Raw genomic sequence first — 24,173 nt, 5'->3', positions numbered from 1 at the left:
GGAGCGTGGCAAGCTGCGGAGCAGGATGTCCCTGAGGCGCCGGCCGGCCTGCGCCCAGCCGCCTGCTCCCCCAGGCCGGCTGCCAAGGCGCTGAGAGAGCTCGGCTAAGGACACCCCATGTCTTCCAGCTCAGCCCGTTGAATCACCCCGTGACTCTTTTTCGAGCCCCGCGTTGGTGGGTGTCACGGGCGGCTGCGCACTTCGCCTCCATTGGCGTGGCTGAGGCGGCAGAGCTGGGCTTAGGTCCTGCGGCCTGCGGGATGGACTTGCTCCAGAGTCTGCAGAGCCCACGCCCCCGAGGCCGCGAGAGACGGGAAATGCGTGCGCCCGGTATGCTGACGGCTCTGCGCGGTGCTCCCTGAGTCTGAGGAACTGCCGTCCAAGGTGGGTGTGCGCCGGACCTTCCACTGCTCTCACTGGTGTCCAGCTGCATCTCCAGCCCCCATTCAGCCCGGTATCCCGTGGGGTGCGACAGCTGCGTGGGCAACAGGGGCCAAGGACGCCCCCTCTCCACCACTGGGGGAGCTGAGGGAGGGCAGCCCCCGGGGGCTGGGGCTCGGGGTGGGCTGCGTCCAAGCTGGTCCTCTCTCTCTGGGACGCTTCGGGGATTCTCGGGGACTCTGGTGGCAGCACCCTGGCATGGGTGGGTGGTCCTTCCTTCCCAGGTGCCCCTCAGCCCTGGGTTCTTGCTGTGAACTCTGCAGACTCTGATGGGATCCACCGCCACCCATCCCAGAGCTGGCCTCTGTCCAGCAGACGTTCCTGCTTACCCTTTGGTGGTCCCGGGAGGCTTGTGTGCTGTCAGTGGGGTGCACGTGCTGCAGCCGACGTGGTCAAGGCTCGCTCAGTCCATGTCAGTCTGTCTGGAAGGCTGCCTTGGGCTTATGACCAGGGAGGTTTCCTCTCTTTCCCTGGGGGGAGGAGAGGGAAGGCACCACAGAGCTCCGGACAGCCCCATGGGAACTCGTCTCACCATCCCAAGTCTCCCTGGGCAGACCTCCGGAGTGTGTGACTTTGGGGTCAACCCTGTGTAGACCCTCCTGAGATGAGCCAAGGCATCTCTGTAGTGTGTGGATACTGAGCACCCTGTTCTCAGCCGGTGATGGATGCAGCATCCCAGCATGGATCCCAGGGAGTCCCCCCTCCACAAAGGCACACGCTGTTCCTCCCGCCCGACCGAGGACAGATCTCATCCCCTCCTGTAGCACTTGACTGCCCTGCGGTCTTTTTGGATGTGAAAACTGTGCCAGAAGTGACACTGTGTTGTTCAGGGCTGACCCTTGAGGGTCCATCCCATGCTCCCACTTCCCTGCAATCCTGCCCCCATGCTGCTCGGGGGAGGGGCCACCTGCAAAGAGAGGCCCTCGGGGGCGGGGGGGGGGGGGGGGACAGACAGCAGGCCCTGCCTGCTGGATGTCTGCCCAGCATGTAGGAGAGCTCCCGACCCCTGCCGGCCAGCAGAGGGCCGCTGTGCATGTGTCCCGGCCCCATCAACCCACACTCAGGGGAGATGACCTGAGCCTATGGTTCCTAGCCCCCAGATGCTGGAGCCGCATTGGGCAACTGGAAGTGGGAGCCACAGCAGGTTTTACAGGGAAGGTGTGCTGCCATTGACATGGGTTTGTGATAGGTCTCTGTACGTGACCTGGCAGGTTGACTGTGTGTTTTGAGGTGAGAGGCAGGGGAAGGGGTGCTGTGAGGGGAGACTGAAGGGGTGGTTGGGGAGCCCCCCTCTGCTGGGGACACGGGCATCACCTAGATCCCGGTCTTCCACTCCCAGGCTGCAGTCTACTGGGGGGTGAGCGGTATTTCCCAGCCGCAGGCCTGCTGTCCCGCCTCTCTGCACACATTTCTGCACCCGTTGCTGGTTTAGGGTTCAGGCAATGCCCTGCACCCTATTCTCCCGTGTTGGAAGTCCAGGTCACCCAGACGGTGGAGACAGAGCCCTGTGGGCACAGGTGGAGGCCAGCACGCTGCCTGGGGACCCTGCAGCCACAGCCTAGGGGTCCCAGGAAACCCGGGCGGACATTTGCTGGCTGCAGCGGGCCCGCAGTCCCACTCACCTTCAGCGGGGCCGTTAACCCCCTCTTGTGGAGGGAGGGGCATCAGACACTTGGGGACCAGCTATGGAACCATCCCAGAGGCACTGAGTTTTTCCACCCCTGGCTTGGCTTCTGTTTCTGCCGTGAAAACACTGTGTCCCAGATGGGACTTCCCCTCCCTGAATGCTGGGCCCTGTGGTGGGAGAGTGGCCGTACTGTGGTTGCCTCGGGTGACAGTGATGGTACCACAGGCTCTGGAATGGGGCTTGCTTGTTAGTGCAGCAGAGGCGGGTGGGGCCCCCTGGCCGGAGGGCCAGGACGCAGGGCAGGATGCAGGCCCGGCCGAGACGGAGGGAGCTAGCTGTAAGGCAGAAGGAGGATGGAAGGTGGAATGAGGAGGGCTTGGTGGCCAAAAGTCTGCGGGGCTGGGAGGGAGCCGTCCGGGGAACCCCGGGAGCCCCTGCATTGGGTTGTGTCCCACCTCGTGGCCAGCCGGCCATCAGGCAGGGCTGAGTAAAGGAGTCCCAGAGAAGCCAGAGGAGTCTGCGTAGAGGGCAGCTGGTTGGGGGGGGGGGTTCCTCGAGGTGGCCTGGCTTGGGTGATCCCCCAGCAGAGTGCGCTGGAGTCCCGAGGGCTCAGCTCTGAGCTGGTTCAGCGCCGTGTGCTTAGGAACTCACTCATTCATGGTTCCTTCAGCCAGCTACCATGTTGTGAGGACCTGCTCTCTGCTGGGCCCGTTCCTCTGCATGGGGCACAGAGGCATGGACAAGACAGATTGTAGCCAGCCCTCAGGAGTTGGAAGTCCAGTAAACAGGTGACCCTGTCTCCTGCCCACACCCTGCGTCCACAGGGGAGGTGGTCTCTCCAATCCTCTCTGCCAGGACGTCTGTCGGCACCTTCCTGGCACCACTCGCCGGCTTACCTGGTGGCTGCGTGCCACGTTAGGCCGGCGGCTTGAACCTCTGTCCCCATGCCCACATGCTCCTCTCTGTGTCAGCCTTTCTCATCCGTCCTGTGTGGACATGGACCCTCATGTGAGGATGGAGGTGTTCTCAGAGGAAATCCTCCATGTGAGGGATGGGGAGGTCCTGGCCCTTGGACGCTGCTGCTTCTGACACTGGGGCCCCTGGTGTCCTAGTGCAGGTGTGACCTTCACAGCCCCAGCAGCGATGGTTCTATCTGCTGCCCCAAATCCAGTTCCAAAAATAACATGTGTTAGATTCTCACGGACTCCATCTCTAACTTCTTTCCCCACAGCTCCTTCACGCTCACATTGACAGCATCTCCGTTCCCCAGCGTGGTTGGAAAAATGAGTCAGAGTCCACCACGTCTCCTTCTCAGGGCTGGTAAGTGCTGCAAAGCAGACATCCTGTTTTCCTATTTGTTGTTGAAGAATGTGTGCCAAATTTCCACAAGAGAGGATTCTTGTTATTAGTGAGGAGCTTTTATTAGGAGGGCTTTTTCCTCACTAGCAGAGTGGGAACCAGTCAGAGTGTTTCTGGGGTTGGGCGAAGGCTGGTCAGACGGAGGTCAGGAGGTCTAGTGGACACTTGTCATTGGAGGTTGTTGCTGGCCGATCAGCACGAGGGGTTTGCCTTCAACCCATCTCAGAGCCATGCTGAGGGGCACAGGCATCTTGGAGCCAAGAACACTGAGCCTCGGACCCGTGGCCGGCTTGGTCACCCTCCCTACACCCCGTCCTCTGCTTCGGGACGTCCAGGTGGGAGGGTGACATCTTCTGGCCTGTCGTAGATCCTTCCTCACACGCTTCCCACCAGCCCTTCCCAGCCTCGGGCTAACAGCCCCAGCCAGGTGGCCCTTTCCTGAACCCCCCGAGCCATCTTAACTCCGGGAGGCCCCGTAGAGCAGCACTGGTGGATGTTTTTATGGGTCATGTTCTGAACGTCACACCCGAGTTAAATCTGTGCTGAATCAATTAGAACACGCAAGCTGAGGGACTTCTTCACGTTCCATGACTGGGTCCTGGGTGAGCGCCTTCTCTCTCTGGACACAGGTGTCCTCACTGCCGTGCTGCGAGCGAATGGCCGGGCCCTCCCTGCTCAGCCTGTGTGCCAAGCAGTCTTGCGGCTGGATGGCAGAACTGGAAGCCCATGGCCCTGCACACACGGGAAACTGAGGGCCGGGCAGCGGGGGTGGCACACTGCTCAGAGCCACACAGATAGGCTTCTGTCTGGGGTGGGGGGGTGGTCAGGCCAAGGCCCGAGGGGCTTTAGAAGCTGCACCTGAGGAGCTGGCCGGGGCTTGGACCAGGTGGGGTCCCGGCCTCCAGAAGATGCCACGTCCTGCTGCCCCCAAGCTGGGAATGTGTGACATCCCCTTGCAGGAGGGGCTTCACCGATGTGACTGGTTCAAGGTTCTCACTGGGGGTGGGGTGATCCTGGATTGTTGGGCCACACACCAGCTCCGTGCGAGGAGCCTCCTACGTGGGGGCAGGTGGGTCTGCATCAGATGAGGTGAGACAAGGGAAGCAGAGGCATGTGTGTGCACACGTGTATATGTTGCTGTGTGTGGGCTTGTGTGTGGAAGAGACAGACCGGGAGCGAGGGAAGCAGGTGGAGGATCGCAGGCGCTGTTGGAGGTGGAGGAGGGCCCAAGGGGCAAGGGCACAGTTGTGTCTGGACTCCTCGGAGACAAGAGAACACACTTGCCTGGGGAGCACGGCCCCGAATTTAGACCTTGTGACTGCAGAGCTACAAGAGTGCGTGTGGTGACTTTTCCCGGTGGCTGTGGGAAACCCGTTAGAGGCATGACAGCCTGCCTCTAGTTCAAGAGGGAGACGGGCTGTGAGCAGTGCGTCTCGGTGCTGACTGTGACCTCAGGGTGACGGGGATGGCAGTGGCCTCGAAGCCACCATCCACTCTGAGTGTTCAGAAATAGCTTTCCACCGTGCGGTCCCAGTTTCAGTCTCCTGGAATGAAGAACGGACAACAGACTTAAACTGATGCCTGCCTTCCTTTGCTGGCGGACCATCACGGGCTGGCCTCATGGGGTTCTCCACCGTGTGGACAGTTTCCATGAGCCCGGGGAATGGTTCTTGGGGGCTGCCCACTCCTGGACCCCCCAGAGCCCTTCTGTGCGGGACACCCACTGGCCTCCAGCATGGAGGCTCGCCCCAGCCCGTACATGTCCTGCACTCCAGGGTGCCTGGTGGAGGTGCGGGTGCATCAGCCGTGCTCAGGGAGGGGTTGCCCCATGGTTTGACCAGGGGATGTGACTGGCCACCAAGGACCTACTTCCCTGAGAAAGGAGGGTCCTCCATTGGGGCAAAGACTGTCAGTGATCTTCTCTGCTCATCCAGGTGCTAAGGTCCTGCATCTCAGAGAGCAGCATGGAAGGATTTAGGGCGGGTGGCGCACACACCGCATGAGCTTCTGCGGGGCCCTAATGGCACGTGTTTCTGCAGTTCAGGACTCGGGACCGTGCACCTTGCTGCAGGCCTTGCCTGGGGCTTCACAAAGACACCGGCCTCAGGGAACTCCTTGTTTTGAGAAAAAGCTGATCTTTGCATGGTTTGGGCTGCAGGCCCAGCTCAGACGGGTGTGGAGGATCACAGGCAAGGGAGCGTCGCCATGGATGCGGGAAGGGAGCATCGCCATGGACGCGGGGGTCTCTCAGAGGAGCTGTGTCTCCCACTCGTGCAGGAGAACCAAGGAGGGGCTAGACACTGTGACATTCCAGTGGCTTTGGGGCCATGAGCTGGGGTGCTCCTTTGGGTCTTTCTTGCTGTGTGGACTGAGAATCCCTGGGGATGAGAACTCTGTCTTTTGCTCTTTCTTGCCCCTTGGTCCTGAGGGGATGACCAGCAGGCCGGCAGGACCAGCACCAAGAACGTAGTCTTCCTCTCCGTCCTGCTTCCCCAGGGCTGGGCCCAGGTCCTCATGTCCAGGGCAGGAGCTTGCCCTGGCCTGGGGCTCCCCGGTCGGTCCTGGGGATGGCGTGCATGGTGCTGGGGGAGAGGCCTGGCAGCATCTGATTCCTTCGTCCCTCCCTCCGTGCTCGAGGGCTGCATCCCGACCACAAGCCTGGGAAGCTGTTCAGATGGTTTGGATGTGGAGACCGAGGCTTCCTTGGAAGGAAGGGCCGCATCCTCGACCCAGTGAGGCCATGTTCTCTCTGACCTCTGCGCCATCTCGCCCGGACCTGAGCATGCTCCCAGGATCCAGGAGGTGTCCATGGCCCGGTCACTCTGTCTGTTCCTTGATGAGCTCCTGCTTTGAGGGCTGCAGAAGGATCCGGCCAAGAAGAGGACATCCCCGTCAGAAGGACAGCTGCCCCCGGTCTCCCACCTCCTGGGCCTTCCTGGTTGTCTGTCCTTTCTGCTGCCGGAGGAGCTCAGAGCGAGCAAGTCATCATCTGTTGGGGCGCTGGCTCAGGTCCCAAGAAGGTGGTGTCTCTATGAAGCGCGGGACTGTCCTGGCACCCGTCGCATGCAGGGCAAATTCTAGGTCCCTTGTCCTGGCGGTGAAGATGCCTTTCTTCCAGGGCTGGGCTCTTCTGGATATCCCTCTTCCCTGCGTCCTGCGTGACGCATGGAGGGCTGGTCAGGCGCTCTAGTGCTGTGAAGTTTGGGACCAAACTCGCGTACGCTGTTCTCAGCCAGAGCCAACCCCTTCTCCTCCAGCTAGGGCCAGCCCGTCTCAGCACCGCGTTGCACAGCGCTTTGCTCGACCCAAGTGCAAACACGTCGCGTTCCAGTGGTTTGCCTTGTGGCCCATTCCTCACTGGTCAGACCCTTCTCTGAGGATGGGGAGTGTGTCACATCAGATTCTCGCATGCTCCGTCCTGGCACAGGAACGCTCACGGTATCCCTGGGAAGAATGGGTAGCACTCGGCGCCTGCTGGAGGGTTTGAGAGCACGTCTGTGAGGAGCTGCCCTGTCCCAGATAAGCTCAGGACCAGAAGGGGGGCCAGAGGTGCGGGGGATGGGGAGCCTCGGACATTGCTGGCGGTGGCCTGGTGAGGAGCTCCCGACTTAGCAGAGTCACAAGGACTTGTGAGTCCCTGGCTCTGGTCTACACCAGACCTTGAGACCACACCACCCAAGAGGAAAGCTTTTCTCAGTTGGTCAAGTCCCTGCTGACAGAGTCCACAGCGTGGAGAGGATCAAAGTCTGGTGGAGAAGGTGAGCACCAAGAGTGGTACACGTCATGACAGTGGGGAGTGCAGGCCCCTGTGGGCACAGGCAACGGACCTGAGGACTGTCATTTGACATAGAGAGGGTGAGAATCTTCAGGGCGACTCCTGAGTAATCAGGGAGGGCTTCCTGGTGGAGGTGACCCTAGCACAGTCTCAAGGACTTCATCATCAGTGGCAGTCGTACAAAGGGAAGAGTGGGTCGTGCACAGTACTGACAGAGGCCGCTGGCATGAAGTTCCCGTCCCGTGTGGTGCAGCATGGTGTGTGGAGAACTCGCACATTGTGCTGCAGCTGGAGCCCGACATGCTTGCTGGAGGGTGGAACCAAGGGGTTGCTGAAGCACCGGAGGAGCATGTTGGGCAGGAGTCAGGGAACATTTAGGGAAACATCCACCTATAGGAATCTCGGGGCCTGGGGAGAGCTGACACCCCTCCTGTGCTCCTCACTGAGCAAGCAGGTGGAACCCACCCGGACCCAGAAGGACAGGCCTCGTGAGGCTCCCTTCTGTCTTTGGGCCGTCCTGAGATCCTGGGGCGCAGAAGGGCAGGTTGGAAAAGGCAGGAAACCGGTCAGGCCAGGGTGGCTAGCCCTGTGACGCCTGGGTCCAGCCAGCAAGATTGCCTTGAGTTGTCTACCCTCCACACTGCTAGAGAGCAGCGTTTGTGGTCCTGGTCCTTGGGCAGGGTCCTGCTTGGTACCCCACGTCCACCTGCTGTTCCCTTGGGCTCCCAGTCTCATGGACACCAGCATGCACCTGCTCCATCCTCCAGCCAGGCAGCCAGAGCCGACTCAGGGTCTGCTCCGCAGCAGGTGTCAGGACAAGAGGGAGCGTGAGCTCCTGTGCTCCTGCATGGGGATCTGGGCATGGGTGTCTGGGTGGATCTTGAAGGTAATCGTTCTCGGACATGCCCAGTGGGGTGCTAGGAGCCCTGTGCCCACTTCATGCTGTCTTGGACCTCAGCATTCATCAGCAGTGTAACTGTCGCCCTAGGTAGAGCTCCTTTGTGCAGTACACAACCGGAACAACCACACAGGGTGGCCCTGATGAGGTGCTTGGCCTTGGCAAACTGTCTGACCTCTCGAAGCCTCTCTCTCTTTTGTAAGATGGAGTAGTGAGAACACACCCTCAGAGTGCTATCGTGACTCCTGTGGGCTCTGGAATAAGCCACTAGTAAGCAGGCGTGGTATCATCGTGGCCGTCTTTTTCCTGTTCAGAAAGGTGGTGCAGGCTCGCCTGGCCTGAAGTCACACAGCAGCAAAGGGCAGAGTCGCATGGGCTCAGACCTCCAGAGTCTGAGGGACTTTGTGCTTCTTCCCCTCAGTTTCTAGGCAGAGGACAGGTGAGGGGGAGAGGGCCACCCTGGAGCTCCCCGGGGAGGGGCTGGCACTGCCTTGGATTGGACCGCAGTCACAGGAAAGGAAAATGAAGTGACAGTCCCCAAGCGTGGTCTCTCTTTTTCCTATTCAGCTTTGTCTATCAACAGCCATTATCGTCATCACAGGCCGGGGGGCCCGGGTCTTTAGGAACCTCTATCACCACGACAGAAATCTCAGCCCTGGCAGAGACACTCCCCATCTTGGGCGTGTGCCTATTATTTGAAGAGTTGATTGGGAGGCTTTGCAGCCCTGTGAAGAGATGTTTTGTCCCGCATCCCATTAAGGGTTCACTCAGCTGGCTGGAACAGCAGGAACAGCCACGGGGCAGCCAACCCCGTGACAGGCAGATGGCTCACGTCACATCGCGGCTTCACGAAGCACCTGCAGTCACTGTGCAGCTGGTGCCACTGTCCAGGGTGATCCAGGTCCCTGTCTGTGTACCGCCTGCATGGCCTGCCCACCCCGGGGCCTTTGCTAACCATCTGCCGGCTCCAGTGCTCCACCCAGCAACCCTGCCTGCATCCCAAGCCCGCTGCAAGCGGGAGCCCCAGGTTCTGAAGTCCTGGCCCCTCCACCTAGTAGGCTGTTCTCCACCAGGGCAGCGGTGTCTCCCAATCTGGGCCAGAGTGAGCCAGGGTCGTTCCGCATGACAGGGAGCCAAGCCGGGGCGAATGCAGTAGAAGAAAACCACTCAAATCTTACAGAGCCCAGGACAGCCTCTCAGCAGGGAGTGTCAGCAGTGTGGTGGCTGGGAAACATGTGCTGTGTGGCGGGGTGGACACAGAGTGCATGAGGGGCAGACCCGGCAGACCAGAGTGAGCGAGCTGGGGAGACCCTGCTGACTAGAGCTTATGAGCTGGGGAGACCCAATAGACCAGAGTGCAGAGCTGGGGAGACCCCCCCAGACTAGAGCACGAGAGCTGGGGAGACCCCACAGACGAGAGCGCGTTAGCAGGAGACCCCCACAGACCAGGGTTCGTGAGCAGGGGACCCCACAGTCCAGAGCGCCCAAGCCAGGGAGGTGCCACAGACCAGGGTGCGTGAGGGGGAGACCCCACAGACCAGAGCGCATGAGCCAGGGAAACTCCGCAGACCAGAGTGCAGAGTCGGGGAGACCTCGCGGACCAGAGCTTACGAGCTGGAGACCCCACAGACTAGAGTACTTGAGCGGTGGACCCCCGCAGACCAGGGCACATGAGGAGAGGACTCTGCAGATCAGTACGGGTGAGCCAGGGACCCTACAGACCAGAGACCGGGAGCCCAGGATACCCCGCACACCAGAGTGCATGAGCGGGAGACCTCACAGACAAGAGCACGAGAGCGGGTGACCCTGCAGACCACAGTGCATGAGAAGGGGAATCCCTCAGACCAGAGCGTGTGAGCCCGGAGACCCCGGAGACCAGAGCGCTTGAGCTGGGGACCCCGCAGACGAGCTGTTACAGCAGGTGCCTTCCACGCACACGCTGTGTCCCAAGTGGGCCCTCCCTGCTGTCCATGGGTCCATTCTTCTACACCCTTAAGTCCACAACAACCCAGGGGGCAAAGGGTTGTTTTTACCAACTACCCCCCCCCCCATTTCACGGGGAGGCTGGGACTCCGCCCCTCAGCACCCACGAGACTCTAACAAGCTGCCCGCTGCCCCTTAAGTGTCCCTGGGGGATCTGGAATCAGTGTCCCGGGGGGGCCGGACGTCCATGCGCGAGGCGAGGCCACAGCAGCCACTCAGGCCAGGCTCTGAGGCAGGGTCTGTCTGGCCCTGCACAGCCGCTGTGGCCCCAGTGTCCGTGGTTATGGCTGCGTCCCTCCATCTGTCTCTGTGTCCGTGTGTCCTGTCCTGTGTGTGTGTATCTGGAAAGGACGCTTGTGTCTGGGTTGGGGGATGATCCAGGACCGTCTCATGTTGAGATCCTTCGTTTATTTACATTAGGCAAGACCCGTTAAAGGTATCCGCCACAGGTTGCAGAGTCGCGAACGCAGACGTGCCTCTCTAGCAGCCACTGTTCAGCCCCTTCCGGACCGCGATGTCTGACGCAGTGAGCGCGGTCCTAAGAGTAAAAGCGCCACCACTCACGGGGAACGAGAAATCTTAGAGGAGGCACTTGTGCACGTGAGAGGGGCTGGATGACCCACGGGAAACACTGCGGGCTTGGCTGGCCGCGGCCCGTGGGAGTACCCTGCACTCCAGGCACGGGGGAGTATAGGCTGTCCGTGGCTGGGGGCTAAGTGTGCAAGGTTACAGGCCCGGCACGAGGGGTGCTGACCTTCTCACCCCTTCAGCAGGGCGCAGCCCTGGGACTGGCTCAGCGGGCGGGTAGAGTGCACCTGACGTTCAGTTAGGGCTGGGGTGAGTCTGGCAAGAGCACGTTCACATACACTGCTGGTCACCACAGCACATGGCAGAGAGAGAGGAGGAGGAGGACCCGGCTGCCCGAGGCAGGGTCCTGAAGGCACGTGCCCCGCAGAAGGGGCCTACAGGCTGAGGGACATGGAGGCTATGGGGAGCCATAGGTTCAGGGGGAGGGACCGCCTGGGAGGAGGCAGGGTGGGTGCAGGGAAGGGCTCAGAAAGGGGAGGAGGAGGAGCAGGTAGGAGGAAGTGGTACCTGGGGCGCTGGGAGCAGAAAGCATGGCAGGAGTGAGCTGAGCGCATGGCCCGGCTGGGTACGCAGGTTGGGGCGCGAGGTCTGGTCAGTGGGCAGGTTGGTGGGTTTGCGGATAGTCTCCGGCTGTGCTCACCATCGGGCGTGGCCCAGGGAAGGGACCTTCATGGATGGAACGTGATTTAGTAGGTGTCTGCTCCCTTGGGGAGTGGCAGGGTCCAGGAGACCCTGGGCTCTCCACTCTCCAGCAGGTGCAGGCATGAACACAGAGCAGAGGGAACTGGGCGGCCAGAGGGATGGTGTGCACAGCGCCCCAAGGGAACAGAAAAGAGGAGCCTGACTCTCAAGGGGCAGAGCTGGGCGTCAAACCCAGGGAGACCTGAACCCAAAGCGCCCATCTGCACCCCACACTGCGCCGCCTCCTGGTCATGGAAGGCTGCAGGTGGGAGAGTGGGTCAGCGGGGCCGGCTACCTGTGCGGATGCGCAGTTCCACTGGAGGTGGGGTGTCGGTGCCCTGACGGGCCTGCCCCCTTCAGACCCACAGAAGCATAAATGAGCTCGGCTTGCTTTGACACTGGTCTTGGCTCCCAAAGAACCGTCAGCTCAGAGGAAACTGAGGCAGCGTGACCCTTTGTCCTGCCGTCACAAGGCAGGCTTCCCCGGAACATGCTCAGGCTGGCGGTGCAGGTAGCGGTCCCCACCTCCTTGGTCCAGCGCCAGAGACCCAGGGAGGCCAGGGCAAGGCTGACTTAGAGTCTGCAGATGCTCTGAGGGCCCCAGGCAGGGCATGCCCTCCCTGCCCCCCATCCTGTTACTTCCCCCCAGGGGGTGTTTCCCGGCCCATTATCACATGTTTGCTTGGCTGGGTCTCCCTTTGTCACCTCAAACATCAGGAATGTGCTATTGGTCCCCTTAACCATGGCCAGTTGGGTCTTAATGTCTGTTCAATGACACCTGCTATGACGGCTCCCATAACGGAGCTCTTAATGGCAGACGAGGGGGACGCTTAGCCCACAGCCACGGACAGCTCCCGGAGGGCAGCCTGCCCCTCCAGAGCTCAGAGGGGAGGGGCTTGCGGGAGACGCCTAGAGCCCCCCTAGTTCTGCTGGGCCCCTGAGAGTGGGGGACACAGAAGTGGCTCTGGGGGGATGTGGCCAACACCAGAGCCCATCCCGGTTTCCTGTACAGACCACTGACCTGCGCTCAGAATGAACACCAAGCACTCTGTTTCCCGTGTGGGGTTGGGGATAAGAAATACCAGGGACGGGGAGCTGGAGACGGGTCCTTCCGTGCCGGGTCCCTCCCAGCAGCAAGCAGGTCCCTCCCTGCCCTCCTGCCCCAGCCTCAACCTCCACACTCGGGTGCGGGGCAGAGACGGCTTGCGAGGGTGCGTGGGGACGTCACCGGCCGGCACATCCGTTCTCAGACGCTCTCTTTGTCCTCACGCCTCCCCGCTTGTGGTACCGAGGCGCGTCCAGGCAGCTGGTGCCTGCTTGCTCTTGGGGCACCTGTCCCCCTCGGGAGGAGGGGTCTCTAGGTGTGGGGATCATTGGTCACACACGAGTAACTGGAAGCCTTCCACGATGAACAGAATGTTCCCTGTGCTTGACAGGTGTGTGGTGGGACCAGAGGCCTAAGCGGTTAGCACAGCCGGCCTGCTGGGCTCTCTCAGACGGGAGCACACCCGGGAGTTTGCCAGTGGCCAGGGAGGTACGACGCTCCATGAGGACGGGACGGTGTGTGGAACAAGGGGTCACAGGAGGGCACCCACGTCCCATGGACGACAGGACAGGGAGCTCCCGAACGCCCTCTGAGGGGGCGCGCAGAACTGCGGCTGAACACCCAGCATCTTCCTCGAATACAATTAATTCTTCCCATCAGCAGGGAAGTTAAAACATTTTTATATTGAAGTTAACAAGAATATATCACAGTAAAAAAGCAAACATTGCATGGTTCTTTTTTTTTTTTAGGATTGAATTTTTGAAAGTGAGGTCTGTTTTGTGTCTCCCCAGGCCTTGCTGAAATGTCCGTGGCAGTGTCGGCACTTGGGCCCGAAGGACGGGAGCGTCAAGGGGCTACTGATGGTGAGGGGTCCCTCCGGGAGGTTCTCATCTGGGAGTGAGCTGGGAGCAGACCCCCATTGGAAATAAGCGAGGCGGACGGTTCGCGCAGGACTGAAGCCAGGGCTCCGGCTTGGATCCTCCTGGAACAGCCAATGTAGAAGCCCCGTGGAGGGCAGGACAGCTGGGAGGAGCAGAGGGGTCCGCCTGGAAAGACCTCTGAGGCTCAGAGCCCGTGGCACTGGCTGGGACTGCAGGCCCCGTGAAGCATCTGGCGTCCGCACCCGCTCACCACGCCACCGTGCTGGGTGCTCACGGCATCAGTAACCACACAGTGCGGCCCCAAGGAGTACTTCCTGCACACCTTGCAGTCTGTGGGCTCACACTGTCCAGAGCACGTTCGCCCATGAGACAGCTGCTGAAGCAAGAGCTGTCTGGAACTAAGTAGAACACGGCTGACAGGTGCCCAGGAGCACGTCCGGAGCCCAAGGCCCCTCCAGCCCGTCACTGTCCCCTTGGTCCCACGTGGTCAGAGGTTCCATTCAGGTGTTTCTGGAGAGAAGGCAAATGAGCAGCGTCTCTCGCGAAACTTTGTCCTTTTACTCAGAAAGGAATGCGCTCACCAAAATTTCTATCTGTGCTCATGGACAGGAACCGGGGCGCGTGGCCCACGTGGCCGCAGGGAGCCTGAGAAGGTGAGCCGTCATCAGGAAGCATGGCCACCCCAACAAGCTCAGGGTCCTCTCAGGGAACAAGGGGGTATGGTGGACATGTGTTGGCTGACATGGCTGTCCCCACCGTCCTGGGATGTGATGACCATTTTCATTTTCATAATTTGACGGAGGAGGAGATTAAGGGACAGGCAAGCCAGGTCATTTCTTTCCTGAAGACTACCTAATAGATGGGGAACCGTATCTCTGTGAGACCATAGGCAACCTGAGAGCAGGACTGTGTGTTTGTCCTTTGCCCTGTGTAGCTGTGACCCCATCACCAGACAGAATGTCACTTGGACCGATGCCTGATCGAATGCCTCGTTGATGGCCCAGTAAAGTCCCGTGCATGTCTCAGGCTTCCCCGTCCTCCCTCTCAGAGGAAAGAGTTCCAGAAGCCTCCCCACGCCGGCATGCAGTTCCTCTGGGCCCAGGCAGCGTGGGTGTGCCGGGAGGACCAGTTTCGGCCGACTGCCATCCCAGCCACGTGCAGCTGAGCTCACCAGGACCAAACAAGGCCCGAAGTGTCTCAAGGAGTGTTTTTAACAAGTTGTAAATAATATCTCACCAAGTCCCATCGCTGCCTAGAATTGATGCAGCTGGTGAGAAGTAGTCATGATCCCATGAATCGTTTGTCCATTTACAAGAACATTTCATTCACCTCCTTCCAGAAGGATGCACAGAACACGCTTTAAAAGAAGGCGTAACTGGTACTGACATATGGGAAGGCTGTGTTGCATTCCAGTTCCTCACTGGCTCATGCGGTGTGTGCAGAAGAAGGGATACTCGTAATTACTGGGGATTTTTTAAAAAATAGAGATAATTTGTCTTTAAGAAGAAACACGGGCATCTGCAGAATGATGACTTTGTCTCCCCGTGGTCTGCTCTTGGTCAGAAACGTGGCCGGTACCCTGCCATGTGATTGCTGGCTTCTGGCCCTGCTCTCTCACTCTCGAAGAAAGGGCGTATGTCTCAGCCTCCTGCAGAACCACCCCGCTCTTGCCTCTTGTCACCCCTGCTAAGGCTGAGCATGGATCTCCGTATGTTGGCACGTGAACTAAGGATTAAGCCTCTGGAAGAAAGTCAGAATATCTCTCATGGGGAAGTCTTTCCTGCTACAGCGACCATCCCTATGACAGTTGGGCTTAAGGAGGAAGGGGGGGAGCTTGGATGACCAGGGTTGCATCAGCCCGCAAACCGAGCAGCCACGCCACGTAACAAAGCATCAGACCCTCAGTGACTTGAGACAAAGGCTATTTCTTCTCATAACCAGGATTCTGCGGGTTCACCTCGCTACAGCTGATCTGGGCTACCCTCATTCTGGGGCGAGCGAGCGGGGCATGGCTTTAGGCTCCTGAATAGACTTGGGTCTTTTCCTCAGCTTTCTGCAGAGGCCATATCTGAAGTGACGCCTCTGCCTGGTACATAACCTTCTCGGGGGATCCCAGGAATGAAAGCTTGCCCAACTCCAGGGCACAAGGACGTGGCAAGCCTCTGGAGGCATTGCATCAAGAATAGCTCATTAGCCCAGACAGGTCACAAAATCCACCCATGTGGACCACCATGGTGCACCTCCCTCCCAAGGGCAGGGAGGGAGCAGGGCCTGGCCTTGGGGCTCTGGGGATGGGGGAGGGGCTGTGGTGCCTGGGCAAGGGCTGTGGGGTGGGGGGGAGGGGCTGTGGTGCCTGGGCAAGGGCTGGGGGGAGGCGCTGTGGGGTGTGGGGAGGGGCTGAGGGCCTGGGAAGGGCATGGGGCCAGGGGTGGGGCTGTGGTGCCTGGGCAAGGGCTCTAGGGATGGGGGAGGAACTCTGGGCTGGGGGAGGGGCTGGGGGGCGTTGGGAGGGGCATGGGGCTGGGGGAAGGCTGAGAAGTAAGATCTAGAATGAGGCAGTGAATCCTCCAAACTGGAGATTCAGTCTGTCCCAGAGGAATCCATGGGGTCGTTGGGTGGGGTAGGGGGAGCAGAGAAACGCAGGAGAAGCAGAGGGGACACACGGAGTGGGCAACAGGTGGAATGTGCATGGGGAGGGAAAGGGCAAATGTCTCCCAGATCCCCCAAGTCCGGGTTTCTGCCCCAGAAAGGTGAGAGCCACAGGTATAGGTGGGGCGTTCCTGAGGGACACATTCCACATGTTGCCAAGATCCTCCGAGACGGAAAGGTCCCAGCAGCACCTGCCTTCCCCTGCAGAGAAGCTGTGACCCCTAGTTTCCCCACAGTCAGTCGGTCTGTTAGCAAATACCCCTTGGAGGTCTGGATGGCCGGCGGGCAAGCAGACCTGCACCAGCGTGGGTCTCCTTCCCACCACCCTTGGCTGCCACCCGGCCTCTGTTCCCCGGGCCCCGCTTTTCTGAGTCTCTTGCCCAGTCACCAAATCGACTTCCCTGTTAGAGAGCAACCAGGTTGCCACTCCTTCAGGAGACCTCCCCTTCCCTGGGATTCTGCTTTGTGGCTCTCATTAGCATTTTCCTCCTGTGCCCCTGAACATTTCTCTTCAGTGTCTCTTCCTGGCGCATTCGAACATTCAAGGAGGGGAATGTCGGCAGCAGAGGTGGAGAGAAGCACTGAACAGTAAATGCTCCAAAATCTTTTGCCTTGGAAGCACCGGGAGCCATCTGCTGTGGGGTTGACTGTGGGGCCTGTGCCCCATGTGAGCAGTGACCCCAGTGACAGCCCCCCCACACCCCTCCACGCCCCTCCACGCCCCTGCCTCCTCTCATGAGCAGCATTGGCAAAGTCTTTTGCACTGCCCTTCTGGGCTCCTGGGGGCAGGCCTGCAGCCAAGGGAGCTGGACCACCCAGGGCCTGGCAGGGGGCAGGTTGCTGTCCTAACACACCGTAGGAGGGGAAGGGGGCTCAGGTTTCACCTACAAATTTCAACACCTGCTTCTTCCACAATCAGGAACCTTCCACCTGCCTTTCCGCACACTCCCGCACTACCCTCTGCACTCCACTAAATCTGCCCCCGTGCTAGTCTGAGCTCCTGCCCACCCTCTTCCTGCCTCTCCATCACGTGTAAATGCCACCTCCTTCATAAAGCCCTCCCTGATTCCCTGGCAGGAGTCACCCACACTGCCTCTCTTCTGGGGCGTTCATAACAGTGTAACTTATCTCCTTCCCCACCTGACTGTGCTTCCTGGCCATGGGGAATTTGCCTCAAACTTTGCTTTCCTCAGTACCTAACTAATGATTCCAGTGGAGTAGGTCCTCAATAAATAGGCGAGAATTCATCAAATTGGGGTGGGAGTGGCAATCCGAGAAGCGACCTGATATGTACTTAAGAGCTCCCGTCCCCAGCTTGTTGCTTTGGAAAAGAGAGTGAAATTGGTTTTTTATTGAATCTGCTCTTTGCAGAGTGATTTTGTGCTCTTTGTTGGGCCAATTACAGTTTTGAAGATGAATTATGACAGGCGGGTACCCGCGTGCCTGCATTACCGTGTGCTGGCTGTGTCATTTAGTGGCCGGCATCTAGGAGGGGAGTTTGTTGATGTTTCCATCAGAAAAAAAAAAAGAAACATTAGGATCCATAAAAAACAACGAGCAATGATATTTTCCTTTTTATTGGTCATTTTAAAACATTCGCTGATAATTTCCCCCATGTTTAATAGGCACATGCTTGTGTCTTTAGGTAAATCCAAAATTTGCAGAAACGCATTCTTATGATTGTTCAGCTTCCTCCCATCGTGAAGCCCAAATGAACAACTTCCCAAGGCAGCAGGCGTGGGGTTCCTGGAGGGCATTGACCTGGCCATACGGGTCACCCGGGACAGAAGGACTCACCTGAGAGTGAGCACTGACTGTCCAGCTGTCCTCCAGCCAAGGGGGTTTAAACCTGAGAGCATTAAAGGCAGCACAGATGGGGGAACAAAGCCTGGGCTCTGGAGGGAGGGGCCTCCGCAGCCTTCAGGATGCCCACAAGACCCACCCTCCTGTCTGTATTGTGGAGCTGGACAGACCTCTGAGTAGGTGCCGGTGTGTGTGACTTTGATCATGTGTGTGTGAGCGTGAATATGCACATACCCGTGTGTTTGTGTCTGTGTGTTAGTGCATGGGGCCATGTGTGTACATGTGCACGTGTATCTCCAAGTGAGCATGTGGGTCGTGTGTGTACGTATGTGATCATGTGTGTCTGCCTGTGAGTGTGATCATCTCTGCATGTGAATGAGTGTATAGGTGTCCATAGTTCATGCAACCATCCCCCAAACCACTGTAGCCAGAGAGATGGAAGGAGCCGCTGGACTGTGCCCAGCTGGCGCCCCACCCCAGAGATGACAATGACCTTAAATAACCCCACCCCAGGCACCAGGGCTGCTGGGGTGGGAAACGGAGGGGAACAGGGCATGGCCCTGCCTGGCTCAAGCTCTGCCTTCCACTCCATTTCGACCTCATTCAGGCCTACTGGTCCTGGTGGGAACAGTGAGCACTAGGGGCCCAGACCCATCAGTTTCCCACTAGACCCCCACAAACCACACTGCAACAGCCCTGGTGAGCTTCCAGGTGCAGGAGACCTACCTCTACCCCAAGCATTCTGGTAGCCATGTAGACCCCCCTCAGCACTCCCATCTCCCTGCTGAGGGCCCCCCAGGAACCAGGGAGCTCCTCTCATGTTTTAAGGGGAAAGTGAATTCTAGTGTGCAAACATTATCACACATTCATGCACTCGGGATCTAATTTTAGCTGCAAGAGGCTTCGTTACAAGATGCTCACATAATTAAGCAGCTTAGTTCCTGGGGTCTGGAAGCCTGTCTATCCTTCTGTTTCATTTAGGGGAGCAGCAGCCACTTGATGGAAAAGCTGAGAGCTCCAGGAGGCCTCACTTACACAACGGACAGCCAGAGCCCTTTCCGTTCCTCCAGGCTCTCCCACAAGAAGAACCAGCCACAGGGCCTTTGCATGTCATTGCTCATCAGACACCCGGGAGCACCAGCCCCCTGTAGGGCACCCAACCATGTGAATTTACTTAGCGTGACCTGGGTGTACACTGAAACCATCTTTCTACTCATCTGCAGGTCTGGTTGAGGTCCCCTGTAAGCCACAAGGCTACCACAGCAGCTGGCTCTTCCCCGGGGAAGGAAGGGAGGTCTCTGCGGACCTGCTACAGGAAATAGACCATCTACCAGGGGGTCCGGCTGATGATGTCCTGATTCCAGGTTGGGCAGGAGGGTGGGAGGCCCAAGGGTCAGTGGGCCTGGCCCTCCAGCCATTCCGGTGCCCTTCCCAGCCTCCCCAGCGTCTGGGTCTTCTCCTTAAAGTCACACGGGGGGTGGGGGCCAGGAAGAGAGAGGGCCAGAGTTGGGAGCTAGGCACAGGAGGCAGTCAGGATCTGGCTGTCCATCCCATCGAGACTCTAGGCTTGCTTCGGGGGGTGCGGGGACCCTTGGGTGCACGGCAGGTACGGCCTCCTGGCAGGCCTCACGTCTTCCTACGACTCCAGAGAAACAGTTTCATCAGGGGCCTTTCCAGACTGATTCTCAGAGCCAGGGACGTGGCAATAAGCGTTGCCAGCGTTAAGCAGAGAGCGGCTGTGGGACGGCCCAGGACAGGCTCCGCACCACGGGGAGTTTGGCGGGGACAGGTGTGGAGGCCTCCCTCCGAGGAAGGGCAGCCCACCGGGCCCTCCACCCCACCTGCTTTCACCACAGTGGCTCTGGGCTTCCCCGGGGCCGGGGGGAGTGCAGGGTCAGGACGTTCCAATGCTGGTTTCCCCAAATCTCTCACCCCGTTTTCTTCCCCTGGCACAGTTTGGCTCAGCCTGCAGGAGGGCAGACCAAGGGGCCCTGCCGCCATCACTCCAAGCCTGGAGAAGCTGTCGAGGGGCCCACACACCATCATCCACCTGGCCAGGGTCCAAACCCCAACACACTGGAGACCTGGTAGCGCGGCCTCATTCTGAACTCGAGGTACCCCTGAAGGGAGCTCTGTCCCTCCAGGCTGAGCAGCAGGTGGCTGAGGACGGTCCCTCTCTGTGTCCCCACCTCTATCCTCACCCACCCACTCCACCCCCAGCTGCAGAAACTCAGACTCACACGCCCCACAGCCCATCCCCCTGTTCTCCAAGCCCCTGAGAAGGTTCTTCTCTCATCTCTGCTGGGGTAATTCCTGAGAACCTTAATGTGTCTTAAAATCCACTATTAAGAAATATCCATCCTTTGATCAAACCTCCAAAGCCCCATTTCCAGATTTTTCCTATGAAGGATCTGCACGAAACACTTGGCAGACCCCAGGACACTCCCTGGAGTGCCACTTACTGGAAGCTACAGGAAGTCCCCACAGCCAAAGACTGTCAGGTCAGCAGGAAGACAAATGAGCTTTGATGATGATTTCAATGAAGGGTAATTTCTCGTGTCCACGGATACTCCACAAACACAGCTGTCAGAAGCACATTGTGTAAATCAGATGCTAATTAAATTAAATCCCCACCAGAATTAAGGCAGCAGAGTATCTTGTTTTCCTGCATGCTGGGCTCTCGATGGTGACAGCTGGAATACCGTCATCTCAGGTACATGGGGCAACAGCTGCAGGGACTCCAGGCAACTGCTTCCACAGTTAAATGGTTGTCAGCAACAGAAAAGTAGATGGCATTTTTGGCAACATTGGTAATATTAAAAATGTGAATAATCTAACAGAAACAGAGCTAGACTGGGAGAGAAGAGAACCGAGTTTTGAGGTAAGTTTCGGCAAGAATCACTTTTTACTCTTGCTTTGGTGCCCTGCCTTCCCTCCAACGTCCCCACCGCCGACCTCACTCCTCTTCTTCCTCCTATTCATCTCCTCAGTAGGTACCATGTACCAACTACTGCCAGCCAATGTCCTGGGGCCTGGACACTCAAAACTCCTCTCGATCCTGCTGGTCTCCTTGGAGGACCAGGAGGTGGGACTGTCCAATCTCAGCACCTTCCAGAACTTCACCTTCTGATGTCCCAATGTGAACTGTTGTCCAGATCTGTCCATCTGTCTGTCAGTCCTCTGTCTGTACCTTCCCTCAGTTTTAAGTCTGGTTAAAAACAAAAGCACTTGGGGTTCTTGGGTGGCTCAGTCAGTTAAGCATCTGCCTTGGGCTCAGGTAATGATCTCAGGGTCATGGGATCAAGTCCCGCATCTGGCTTCCTGTTCAGTGGGCAATCTGCTTCTCCCTCTCCTCTGTGCTCCTCTCCTGCTCTCTCTCTCAAATAAATTAATAAAATTTTTTTTAAAAAAGGAGGGGGCAGAAAGGAATCCAGACTGGAGATAAGGCTGGAACATGGTTCCAGACCTAAGCAAGGGGAACCCAGGGTGTGAGAAACCTACGGATGATGTACTGAGTGTCCTTCATCTGTCACGCGTATGTCATGTATTGGTGTCTTTCACTCAGCAGGTGAATGGGCATCGCTGTTAGAACCCAGTCAGGATGCTGTGGAGTACTCAAGTCCAATCCCAACCCAAGCTGGATATCCTGTAACTAAACATTAGGTTCTAAAGTTTATCTTCCAAAAATTAATAGGCAACAAAATTATCCACAACTGAATAGAAAGAATTTTTGAGGAACTAAAAATAATGGAAACACCACAAGGGGAACAAGCGACCACCCCTATGGCATGGAGCACAGAGGGGAAAGTTTGGAGTTATTCACACTTAGGAATTCCTCAGAACATTAACACTAGAATAACTATATGATACAGCAATTCAACTTCTGGGTACACACCAAGAATTGAAAGCAGCATCTCAAAAATACTTGTATATCTGTGTTCTCAACAGCACTACACACAGTAGCCGAAAGATAGAAGCACCCCAGGGGTTCATGGATGGTGAGCAGATAAACAAAATGTGGCCCATACACACAATGGGATAATTTTCAGCCTTAAAAGGAAGGGGAACTCCGACACCTGTTTCATCATGCATGAATCTTCAGGATATCATGCTAGAGGAAATAAGTTAGTAACAAAAGGACAATTACTGTACAATGCCACTTACGTAAATACCTACAGTGGTCAAAATCATGGATACACAGTAAAATGGTGACAGCCCAGGCCTGGGAGGACAGAGAAATAGGGAGTTGCTGTTCAATGGGAATAAAGCTTCCATTCTGTAAGATGAGAAGAGTTCTGGAATTTGGTTGAACCCACCACGCAAATGCTCCTAACAATTTTGAACTGTACGCTTAAAGTGATTACAGTGGTAAACTCCATATGGTGTGTATTTTACTGTTAATGAAAAAAAAAAAACTGAAGTTTGGACCAGGCACCCTGCAGAGTTGAAACTCGGAGCCTGGGTGCTGGCATCCTGAGCCCCAGGGTGGCCCTGGGGGCTGGGAGATGGGCTCCCAGTTCCGCTGGAGCTGTCATCTCTGAAGGGGCAGGAACAAGGCTAGGTCTATGTGCACCAGGAACACTGCAGACTGGAATCCAGGGCTGGAACTGGGGCTGAAGGCACCCAGTCTAGGCTTCTAGATTAGGCAATGTGGACAAGACACAGAGGGGAGGGGGAGATCCCGTCTTCCTTCTGGGCCTCTAATCTCCTGTTGGTGCGGCCTCTCAGCAGAGTTCAGCTCCCAGCCACCTAGTGAACAGAGAAGCAGTTTGCAGAGTCCAGGGTGGGGTGACTTTGAGGGTGAGACATGCTGGCTCAGGGTCACTGATAAGGATTTAAAGTTGCCTCTGGGGGGTGCCTGGGTGTCTCAGTCTGTTCAGTGTCCAGCTCTTGATTTTGGCTCAGGTCATGATCTCGGGGTCGTTGGATTGAGCTCTGCATTGGGCTCCACACTCAGCATGGAGTCTGCTTGAGATTCCTTCTCTCCCTCTGCCCCCGCTGCATGCACTTTTTTTTTTTTTTAGAAAATTTACTTTATTTAAAAGGTATATATAATATGTCCCATGACATAAAATTCTAGAGAGTAGATTTTAAAAAGCATACTAGAAAATATAAATATCCATTTTCCTATGTATATCTTTTGGCACTTAGAGTCTTTTCCTAGGTTTACATTTTTCTTTATTTTACAATCTGATTCTTCCTTGTAGTAAAACAAATATCATAGACAGGTATACAGCAAAAAGTAATTCCCTTCTATCCATCTCTTTCTCAGATATTGGTAAAATCCTTCCAAACTTTCAAGCACACAAATATATTTTTGTTTTTTACATTCATGGTTTCACATTTATACATGTTGTTCTGTCACTTAATTTTTTCACTGAATACTGTAATGGAAATCTTTCATGATAGTACAGATAGAGCTACTTAAAAAAAATAGTTGTATGGCAGCCCTTTATATATCAATAACTATTTAGCTAGTTCCCTCATGAAAACTATTTAAGGTGCTTCCAATATTTTACTAATAAAAGCAATACAGCAATGAACATGCTGGCAGCTTATTTAGAGAAAAGCACTTATTGTATTTACCTGCATATCTTTACACCCCTCTCTTCCTTTTAAAAGTCAGATTTTTTGAAAGGACAAGTGAAGTATTAAAAGCAACTAATGGAATATGTAGATACTGTGTGAGTTCAAAGGGGAAAAAAATCAGGGTTTTAGCAAAACAATTTTATTAAGTTACTTGTGTCAACAAACCAGAAAGCCATGTAAAACTAATTTTTTTTAAAGATTATGTCTGAGCTGGGCAGATGCAAAGTTATCTAGATTGACTGCTCACTCCCTGTGGAATTTTTTGAGGATTCCACTTTATTTCCTAAAACCGTCCTTTTCCTGTTCCATGCTCAGAACTATGTGGTGTAGCTCAGTTCACTTGAAACTATCAGGCTTGTTTGGCAGCAGGTGATGGGCATATTAAAAATTTAGATGTTTCTAACAAGACGTCATCAGCCATAAGGAAGAACCTGGGTTGGTGGGCAGGAGGGCTTTGTTTTGACAAGCCCCAAACTCCATGTACAATAAATGCAGGACATGGCTTCATTAGCATAAGGTCTTAGGACAGCTGCCCTTTATTTTATACTCGTGACCTTGTACTTTTGAACAGTTGGTGGGTGTTTTCTTTGAATACTTGGTTTTGATGATACTGTTCTATGCTCTCGTCTAGTTATGCAATTCGGTGTTCTTCTTGACCTCATAAAAGGATATGACAACTATAAAGTGGTTACACTGTTTTTCAGATTCAGTAAATATTTCAATTAGGGGAGTAAATATTTTTAGACTGGGAGTGTAGCTAACTCTTGCTTTGGGAGTGTGCTCCTTAGTGGAGTGGATGAGGGGTTTTACAAGGAGTGTGTAATGGATATCTGGGCTATAAGTCTTAAGTCTTG

General features: G+C 56.5%; 1 protein-coding gene across 4 annotated transcripts; it reads left to right on the top strand.

The window, feature by feature from the left end:
• The first annotated feature begins 131 nt into the window (after window positions 1-131).
• Window positions 132-19,914, top strand: LOC309850525 (uncharacterized protein). 4 transcript variants are annotated; one of them, XR_014304309.1, is made up of 5 exons: window positions 132-384; window positions 3,300-3,388; window positions 12,789-12,886; window positions 13,189-13,260; window positions 18,712-18,924. XR_014304309.1 is itself a non-coding variant. In XM_082704561.1 (5 exons), the coding sequence occupies exons 4-5, from the start codon at window positions 13,200-13,202 to the stop codon at window positions 19,835-19,837; spliced, it is 945 nt and encodes a 314-aa protein (XP_082560687.1). In that variant the 5' UTR covers window positions 132-384; window positions 3,300-3,388; window positions 12,789-12,886; window positions 13,189-13,199; the 3' UTR covers window positions 19,838-19,914. The 4 variants fall into 4 exon arrangements, 3 of the variants coding, with proteins under 3 accessions (XP_082560687.1, XP_082560685.1, XP_082560686.1); XM_082704561.1 differs by lacking the exon at window positions 18,712-18,924 and adding an exon at window positions 18,954-19,914; XM_082704559.1 differs by lacking the exons at window positions 12,789-12,886; window positions 18,712-18,924 and adding an exon at window positions 18,954-19,914.
• Window positions 19,915-24,173: the final 4,259 nt, after the last annotated feature.

The sequence above is a fragment of the Mustela nivalis genome (genome assembly GCF_964662115.1).
Source record: "Mustela nivalis genome assembly, chromosome: 16".
Lineage (NCBI taxonomy): Eukaryota > Metazoa > Chordata > Mammalia > Carnivora > Mustelidae > Mustela > Mustela nivalis.
Note: the sequence above shows the minus strand (reverse complement) of the source record. Positions and strands in the feature narration are given on the sequence as shown.